The sequence below is a fragment of the Plasmodium fragile genome (assembly GCF_000956335.1).
Source record: "Plasmodium fragile strain nilgiri unplaced genomic scaffold supercont1.1, whole genome shotgun sequence".
Classification (NCBI taxonomy): domain Eukaryota; phylum Apicomplexa; class Aconoidasida; order Haemosporida; family Plasmodiidae; genus Plasmodium; species Plasmodium fragile.
In genome coordinates, this window is record NW_012192581.1 from 645,782 (window position 1) to 655,170 (window position 9,389).

Sequence of the window (9,389 nt, forward strand, 5' to 3'; positions counted from 1 at the left end):
TTCGGCAGGGGCGTGAGACCGTGGAAAAAAAAAAAAAAAAGGGTGTGCATATATGTATGTGTACTCGCTATATGTTACTCTCACTTGAATCCTCCATGTAAGTCAACCGTGCGTTTACGTAAAACGCATGTGTATTTGATGAGCCGTTACGTTGATGCCCCTTTCTTATTCATAAGTGTGGAGGAAATTTTTGTCCGATTGGTAAAGAGCCAAAAAAAAAAAAAAAAAAAAAAAACTTTCGCCCAGGCTCAATGGGTAACAACAATGTGGGTACATACAAATCTTGGCGCCACTAAAATGTGCTTCGTGAGTTTTGCACACACATTTTGTTTAAACAAGGGAGAATATGCCATCTCTGCCTGTTCCCAATTTTGTGTTGTAAGAATGCGAAAAATTTTACCCCAATTTTTTTAAATTGCACAATGGGATGTGTTCATACTGAGCAGAGTTAAATGAGGAGCGAAAAAAAAAAAAAAAAAAAAAAAAATTACAACGATTAGTGCAAAGGAACGGTTGATCAATAACACACAAATGTGATTTTTCGTGAGATCGGAAAAGTTCGAAAATGATGGAACAACTCGTAGTGTAAAAATACACCATAATGTGTGGGCAAGACAACATTTGGCCAAATAGAAAGATACAAAAAATGGAATGCCCAATTACGCGACATAACACGGGGAAAATACAGTAGAACAGAACAAAGTAAAAACTTACGTGCACACCTGAGTAACGCGTATGCAGGAGGTACCTGCTAGCCCCATCGAGTGGCACTGCGTCCAGGAGGGTGCTTTCTCCGTTTCAACTCATATAAGCGTGCCGTCCAACACGTGACCAAATTAAGCATACGCGGTGGAAAATTGTTAAAAGGGGGTTAAGGGGGAAAAGTCTTTGTTTCATGAAAAAAGTTGCATACAAAAATACGTAAACTTATGTGACCAATAACAATTGCCATATGATTAGAAGGATGATGTTAAAAAGGAGCACAAGGAATGGTGATATAAACATGCCGCGCATACCACGCATGCGCGCATTTGTGGCGACGCCCCCCGGCTGAGGCACCCAGCCGAGAAGCGTTTCCAACTTTTAAGGAGCGCAAAATAAAAGGTAGCCAATGTATTAAAAATTATTATTAAAATGCGCATGATAGCGTTGCAGGTTAACATTGCAAGGCCATCAATATGTTTTCCTGGCCATTTTCACATTTTTTTTTTTTTTTTTTAAAAGAGACAAATGATTGGACTGTTTTGCACATAATGTTACACACATATATGTGGCTTAATAAATATGCACAAATGTGTTTTTGTACATGTGTACATTTGTTGCCATGAAAAATCTGGGCTTATCTTCGGTTGGGGGTAATTGGGATTAATGGGGCAAACAGTGAACGTCCGTCTTGGTGCGCGTTCAAAGAGAGTTCCATAAATGCAAGACATATTCACATACACACATGCGTGCGTGCGGGCGGGCGTGCATATGAGATGCTTCCCTTCGGTTTATTCTCTTAATATGTTTTTGTTGACATAACGGAATTGACACGGATGTGTCCCTCTCGGAGGATGTGCGGACAAAATGACAAAAAAAAAAAAAAAAAAAAAAAAGAAGGCTGAATGACATTGCGTCTTGTATAGGAGTGATGGTGGTGGCAAATATGAAGGCACAGAAAGGGTTATAATAATTAATTGCTAATCCGTTTGGCGATATGTCACATGGGCAGGGGGTAAAGCACTCTTTACCAACTTTCACTCTTGCACTTTCCTGTTAAGACTACACAACACGGTTTAATCTTCCAAATATATTTTCTATGGCTTATTTTTCGTGTTCAAATTGGGGCAGGCTCACAGCCTATTCCGCTTGCATTCGTTAAAAGGCGGTAACGGGTGTGTTACATACACATAATAGGAAATATATTTTCATTTACGCGTGTTTTGTTGGAAGAAGTATGGGTAAAACTCTCACGCTTTGAGAAGAGAAATGAGGGGGATGTCGCTCTGACTGTCATCTTCATCTAAGATATCCTCATTCTGTTTGAAGAGGGCGTCGTTCTTGCTGCTGCTCTTGGCACTGTCTTTGGCCTTGTCCTTACTGATGTCGTTCTTTTCACCATGCTTATCATTATCACTGCCGCTCCCTTGGGCACTGTTGGAGTCGTCATTGAAGATTCCGCACCCAGAGTTGTTATTACTGTCATTATTATTGTCACTACAATCGTCATTAACAGTGTCATTGGTGAGGCAGGCTTTCGCATGCGTATTATCAATGCAGACATTTTTCGCTCCACTGATGTTCACAATGGCGCTGCTCTTGGTGTCTGCACTAGTGTTGCTACAGTTGCGTTCATTAATTTGATCGTTCATTGCCTTTTCTACGGTCTCCCCAATGAGATCGTTTTTTCCATCTTCCTCATCCTTGTTAAGCATAATATCACCCTCGCTGTTCTCATTGAGGGCATCACTTTGCGAGGATTCCTTTTCTTCTGTCTTTCTATTTGGTCCTCCTTCACCCTCTCCTATAGTTAATGCCAACAGAAAATGTGTATTTTCATTTTTGTGCCTTTCTTCTTTGCTACCATATAGTGCAAGTACTCCATCGGATTGGTTACCTTCCACATGGTTACCCTCGACATGGTTTTTATTTTTCGTATCCCACATGGATTCTAAATGTGTGTCCTGGTTAAGAGTATCTTCTGTAACTTCTTTCGAATTTTCGTCCCAACTGAGGTTATTTTTCTGCACGGATGAACCATCTACTTCGTCGTTGGAGCTGTTGGGGATGCATTCTAGCTGACTGTTCGAATCGATATACACACAATTATTCATTCGTTGTGTGGTGCTTGGCGAATTTAACTCACCAGCATGGATGTCGTCAATCATTAGGTAGGATTCATTGTCCGTTGTAACTGCATGCGAAGGCACGTTTGAATCTTCGTTTGATTCTTTTTCTACTACTGGGTCATCACTGTGCACTATAGCATAGGCCTCTGCCTTCACTCCGAGGTCGCTTTCATGCGCTTTATCATTTGGTGCGTGCTTCTTATCATCGTCGTGATGATTGCTCTCTACTTCATTTTCATTATTACTTTCCCACAGGACAAGTGATTCATTAGTTGGTTTGGAAAAATGCATTAAATACGCAAATGGCGCTTCATCTTGTACTTCTCTACTTTGTGCGCTGTTTTTTTCCTGACAGGAGGAAGCGGTTAGTTCTGGGGTTACCCGTGCGTCGTTGTTGGGCTCGTTGCTTATTTCTTGTGTTACTTCTTCGCTAACTTCTTCCTGTCCTATGCCATTCGCTGCTGAATCCTCCCAAGCGTTACTACTGTCGGTGTGTCCGTACGTGTGATTTTTCTCTGAGTTTATATCATGGTGAGCCTCTGCGCTATCTCGATCTGCCTCTTCCCATTGACCCGCCTGCTCTGCTGCAGCTTCCGTTTTGGCACCGAGGTGGAGATAAAATCGCTCAAAATAATCAGGAGAAGGAAAGAAGAATAAATTTGGTTTTAAATTTATAGACAAAAAAATATCCTTAAAGAATTCATTTAATTTATTATTCAGTTTAAAAATTTCATCAAACAAAAGAATATTTTTTGCCAGTTCGTTGAGCGAATTATCTGAGCTGAAATTTCTGCTTTCCGTTTTTGTATCGCACACATAATCGAGAAGAATATTAATAAACTCGCAATTTTTAAAAATAAAATTATAATTTCTGAAATCGCTAAATATATCAAAGTAGAGAAAAATATTGGTGTAAGATTCTAAGAGGTGTACTTGGAAATTTCCTTTAATAAAATTAATGCTGTTTTTATTTTTTCCGTTGTAGAAATTTATTACGTTCATATTTTTTATGAGTGCATCTATGTTGTTCATGGCTAGCTTGTCGATGGATTCGCTATACTCGATGTATCTCTCCATGTAATTCATTTTGACAATGGGTATGTTCAAGGCTTCTAATTTTGCGTACTTCACTTTGGGTTCAACATTTTCTGCACCGTTCATGGTGCTGTTGCTCCTACTTTGGTTAGAGAGCTTGTGTACAGATTTGGGTTCCGTTGCATGGTTCATATGTTGCGCATCCGTTTTTGTGGCTGCTCCCATTTTGCTGCCTGGATTCACATTCGATTCAATAAGCTCATATACATGTTTTTTTTTTTTCTTTTTGTCGTATTTTTTGCTCATGTTGGATGTGGTAACTTTTTTGTCTCCATTTGTTTTTCTCTCCGAGTTCGGTCTGTTTCCAAAGTGGGCATAATGTACATTTAGCCCGTTCGCCTCCTGCGCATGAAGAACGTGGTTAGCCTTAAACGGGGCGCAACTGCTACTACTACAGTTGCTGCTGTTACAAGGGTAGAAAATATGTTTCAGTTGCATATGGTTCCGATCGTTAGGATCCTGAAATGCGTTTTCAGAAAAAAACTTCTGTGGATACGTTGCAAAATTTCCCATGTCGTAGATGCTATATGTATTATTCATTTTTCTATGATTGTACATGGCCATTTGTTTATCCTCAGAGAGATGCTGCACATTGTTGTGCGAGAAATTTCGGGACCTGTTCACAATGCCCATGGTTTGTGGGGACGCGACTTTGAACTTGAGTTGGTTTATCAAATCCCTCTCGTTTGCTTGGCATGACCGCTTTTGCTTTAGCGCGCTCAACACGTTTTCGAAGAAGTTGATGTAGTAATCGCACTTTTCATTTTCCGTGTTCAACACGTCTTTAATATTTATTATCATATCGGCGTCTTGGAAACCGTTTCCTGAAAGGGTACCAGGAAAACTTCCAACGGCGCTGTCGGTTGCATCATGCATGTTGCTAATGCCACGGTCGTAGGGTCCAAATGAGCGGTGGTTCACCCTCCTGGGGTGCGCTCTCATGTAGTAGCCTACATTTGTCGCGCTGTTCACCCTGTTTGAGGTGTCGCTCGAAGTGTATTTTCCCTTATGATTATTCATCACTTGCGGGTCGTGTGAAAACAACTCGCTGCCTTTTGTTTGCTGCAAGTTGTGTTTCATATCGTTGCTGACATCAAGCGAACTGCTAATCACATATGTTTTTTTTTTCTTCTTATTCTTCTTCTTTTTCTTCTTCTTGCCTTCCTCACCTCCTTTTGTGTTTGGGGTATCCGAATCGGTGTGCTTAATTTTTTTAACAGATTCTGTGTTTTCCAATTGTTCCGATTGAGCAATGTTTATTGGGTAGCCATTTGAATTATCCTTTTTGCCATGTACGCTGCTGCTAACACTTTCGCTTCCGCTAGCACACGACCTGTTTTTGTTGAACACGTTTCTAACATATTCAAGTATTTCTTCGTCTTCTTTTATGTTATCCTTATTTTTAACATGGCTTTTGGCACTCTTGCTGTGCGCCATGACCATATCGCATTTCCCCACAGATGAGGCATCAGCATACTCAACGGAGCTAATCGCATCATTTCCCTTGTCGTCATTGTTCACCTGGTCAAAGCATTTGACATCCTGCGGTGCAAACTGGTTGACAGAATATTTTTCTTCCGTGACTCCATACAGCTCAGAGTGATTCTTTTTGTGTAAGCTTTTTTTACGATCCGAATTGGCATTACTGGACATTTGGCTGGTGTTACAATCCTTCATTTTATCATCTGCACCTCTTTGGTAGGAATTGATTCCGAGAATTTTTTCTTTCGCTGGGTAATTTCTCTTGTTGGGAGCTCCCTGTTCATTTTCTTCATACTCGGTGTTATGTGTATTGGGGATGTCGTCCGACGTGTAATTATCTGAGGTGTTAAATATGTTCCTGAGCATGTCATTTGCAGTAGCGTTTTTTTGTGATTCTTTGTTTACGTCGTCTTGAATGCAGTTGATGGCGCTCTTTCTGCCCAGCCTCTCCGTGGTGTTTTCTTCCTGTTCGTACTGCTTTTGATACCCATTTTGGTATTCCTTGTCGGGCATAAAGTTTATATTATTTTTTAGGTACCCATTTTCCTTTTTGTCCTCTTCCTGGTTGTAGTGGCAGTCGTGTTGTTGACCTTTTGTATCTTCGGGTATGCTACCCATTCTGTCGCTTCGTTCACTCATGTACATTTCGTAGGGGGAGTTCATGTCGTGCAGTCCGTTGGGGAGGTACGGATCGTAACCCTCGAATGTGTGTTCGTCTACTCTGTTGCTGTACCTTCCCTGGTAGTTGCCTCCACTAAGGCTGTTACTTCCGCTTCGTACGCTGCTTGCACCCACATGTCCAGCGCTGGTATCTGGTGCCCCCTTGCTCCTGTCCATCACGTGAACGTAGTCGGTACTAGGATGAGCATAATCATTTTGTTGCATGAATGACGTTTTTGCCTTTTTCCCTGTAAGTTGCTCGAAGTGCATTCTATCATCCCTGTAGAAGCTGATATTGTCCGTTGCATATTTTTTGCTGTAAAAAATTTCTCTTGCGTTTGGCTCGTCTTCATAGTCGCCATAGGTGCCCGTTTTCTCAGTAACACCATTCATACCGTTGAGCCTATGCATGTTTAAGGCGTGGACATGCGTGTTTATTCCGTTTTTGGCATACTTCTTCAAGCTCTTTTTATAAGTGCTAGCTTTTTTTTTAGAAACATCTCCTGTTGATAGTTTGGATGGAGACTTATTTTTGTAGAGCGGTTTCTTATTGTGGTTGTTGATGGTGATGTAATTTGTATTGTTGTGGTATATAATGCAGGTATTATTATTATTGCTGTTGTTATTATTATTGTTGTTATTATTATTATTATTATTGTTGTTACTGTTGTTGTTTTCTCCGACGTTGAGTTTGTTTAGGCAGTTATTTGCGTTAGCGCTTCCATTCATATTTTCTGTGACGTTACTATTACCTGCGGCTACGTTTCCGGCGCAGACGCTGCTGCTAGTGATATGGTTGACATAGTTTTCCCGATGGTCTATTTTCATTTTTCCGTTTATTTTTTTCTTTTTTGTATGATTAGTTTTGTTGTATTGTTGTGGAGGAGTAAATATTGCGATACTGTTGTTCATGCAACTGGTGCTGCTACGACTGCTGTTGCTAACCTTTTCGCTGTGTAACCCTTTGGCACTATTAAAATGAGCAGCGAGAAAATTTCCTTTCTCGTTGGGGCTCATATTCTCCTCATCCATGAGCTCATTCTTCATTATAATGTATTGTTGGTTGTTGTTGTTGCTATAAAAATCGTCCACGTAGAACGTGTCCTTGTCATTATGCCTTCCATCAGATGTAAGCATTTTGGGGTAACTCTTTCTCGTTTTGTTATTTCTAAATGATTCTTGTTCCTCTACATCTACCTGTTCCTTGCATCTTTCAAAAGTGTGATCCCTTCCAAACTGATCAAACATATCCTCCGTGATGAATACTCGTTCGGAAGAGCTGGACGAATTGGTGCACCTTTTGGGTAAAAATTCATCCTCATACGAGTGGTCCACGACGTTGCTGTTGGCGCCTCCATTATTATTACTGTTGTTGTTGTTGGTAGCGTCATTGTTACTACCTATGTGGTTGATACCTATGTGATTGCTACCGCTGTGGTTGCTACTGCTATGATTTATACTGCCGTTATTGCTTCCTCCACGGTTACTACTACCGTGGGTACTACTTCCATTGTTACTGCTGCGATTGAATTTCTTCAAACCTCTGCTGTCGAAGCTGAAGGGCACATCCCCATTGCCCATTCTGCTGCTTGCACCTGCGCAGTTGTTACTGTAGCCCATGTTGATGGACTCATACTTTCTCTTGTCCCTGGTTTTCCAGTACATATAAGTATCATCATTGGTGACATTTTCTGAAAAGCTGATTCCATTTGGGTTCTTATAAGTCTCCGCTGGCATGTTACTTGGATCGTCCTGTGCGCGTGTGTAGCGCAGATTATGGGTGTGCGTCTGACCTTGCATTCGGTTAGACATTCGGTTGGACATTCGGGTAGACATTCGGTTAGACATTCGGCTGGACATTCGGCTGGACATTCTGCTGGACATTCGGCTAGACATGCGGCCGGACATTGGACCATGAAGCTGACCGTGGCTTGGTGGGCCATGGCTATGGCTGTGGGAGATATAGGGATAGTGATGCATGTTGCTGTTGTACTCGTCACAATTACTTTCTAAATGATTAAAGATATTCATATCATTACTCCTTCTACTTTTGCCCGTTTCATTACTGATGTCCCGGCTTCTGCTGTTGATAAAATGGGACAGCAGGTTTTTATTATTCTGCAAAATTGCTTTAAATTTATGTTTTTGTCTGATATAATAATTATTATCAAGGCGTTCCAGTATGTTATTTTTTGCGTGATCATTTATATTTTCATTTTTATTTGAAATTGCAATGTTGTTAATTCGATTGGATATACAAAGGATGCTCTTTATGTTACCCAATTTTTTTCTGTGACCAAAATTTGCCTCGTTTTTCTCGTAATGGTCATTTATATTGTTGCTTAGATTTACATTCGTGTTCATATTTCTAAAGAGTGTATCATTTTTTATAAAATCATCCTCATCATCTGGTGCATGATCGTCCATGATACTTCTGGGGAAGCAATCATTGGAATGATAATTTGTGGAATTTATTTCGTTTAATATACTATTCTGCACCAATGTTCCTTCGTTCATATTCTGTTCTTCATCTGCCAATCCTGTTGGATTCGTGTCCATGATGGCCTTTTTCCTGGTGCTGATTTTGTTGACAGAGATCCCGTTCATAGTACTCATTGGGAGCACGGTGCTGCTGCCCATTCCGTTTAATGCATTTGTATTATTGCCTGGGTTTTCTAGCACCGCTAAGGAGGCGTCAGCAGTATTACCAATGCTGGACATGGGACTGGTTCCATTGCCATTTGCAAGTTCCAATTCTTCTGTCAATTTGAGTGCTGCTTTTCTTGCTTGACCTTTCAATGTGGAGCTTAAATTTTCGAAGGGTTCCCACGTATTATCATCACTGTCGTAATTTTTCCATTTTATAAAGAATTCAAAATTGTCAAGACTTTCTTCTTTTTTATTTTTTTTTCTCTTTACGTTTAATTTGTACCTTGCCATGACAATTTTTTCAACCTCAAAGACTTCATTGTAGTCGGGTTCCCCGACTGCAGTTACGCTCATGTCCGAGCTGTAATCATCCTCGATGATGTTCCTTAACTTGTTCCTCTTCTTCGGTTTCGTGGAGCCACCTTTGCCTTTTTTGAGTGCCATTGTATCGTTCGCGCGGGGAATAATGCGGGGTATATGAAGCGACTTCTTATTATGTTGTTAGCACCGTTGTAGTGTTGTTGGTGTGTGTGGTGTCGTCGCGAATGTTGGTGTGCCAGGGTTCGTGACAGGGTTGTGCCGATATAGGCGGGGTGTCCTTGTGCGTTTTAGCTTAGGTGTGTACATGCATATACGTGCAGATGCGTTAGCAAGGGCGCGCAAAAACATACG

General features: G+C 40.9%; 1 protein-coding gene across 1 annotated transcript; it reads right to left on the reverse strand.

Annotated features, from left to right (window-relative positions):
- Positions 1 to 1,952: 1,952 nt before the first annotated feature.
- On the reverse strand, positions 1,953 to 9,161 carry AK88_00143 (uncharacterized protein; the record flags this gene model as incomplete). Its single annotated transcript, XM_012477794.1, has 1 exon — positions 1,953 to 9,161. The coding sequence occupies one exon, from the start codon at positions 9,159 to 9,161 to the stop codon at positions 1,953 to 1,955; it is 7,209 nt and encodes a 2,402-aa protein (XP_012333217.1).
- Between the last annotated feature and the right edge of the window lie 228 nt (positions 9,162 to 9,389).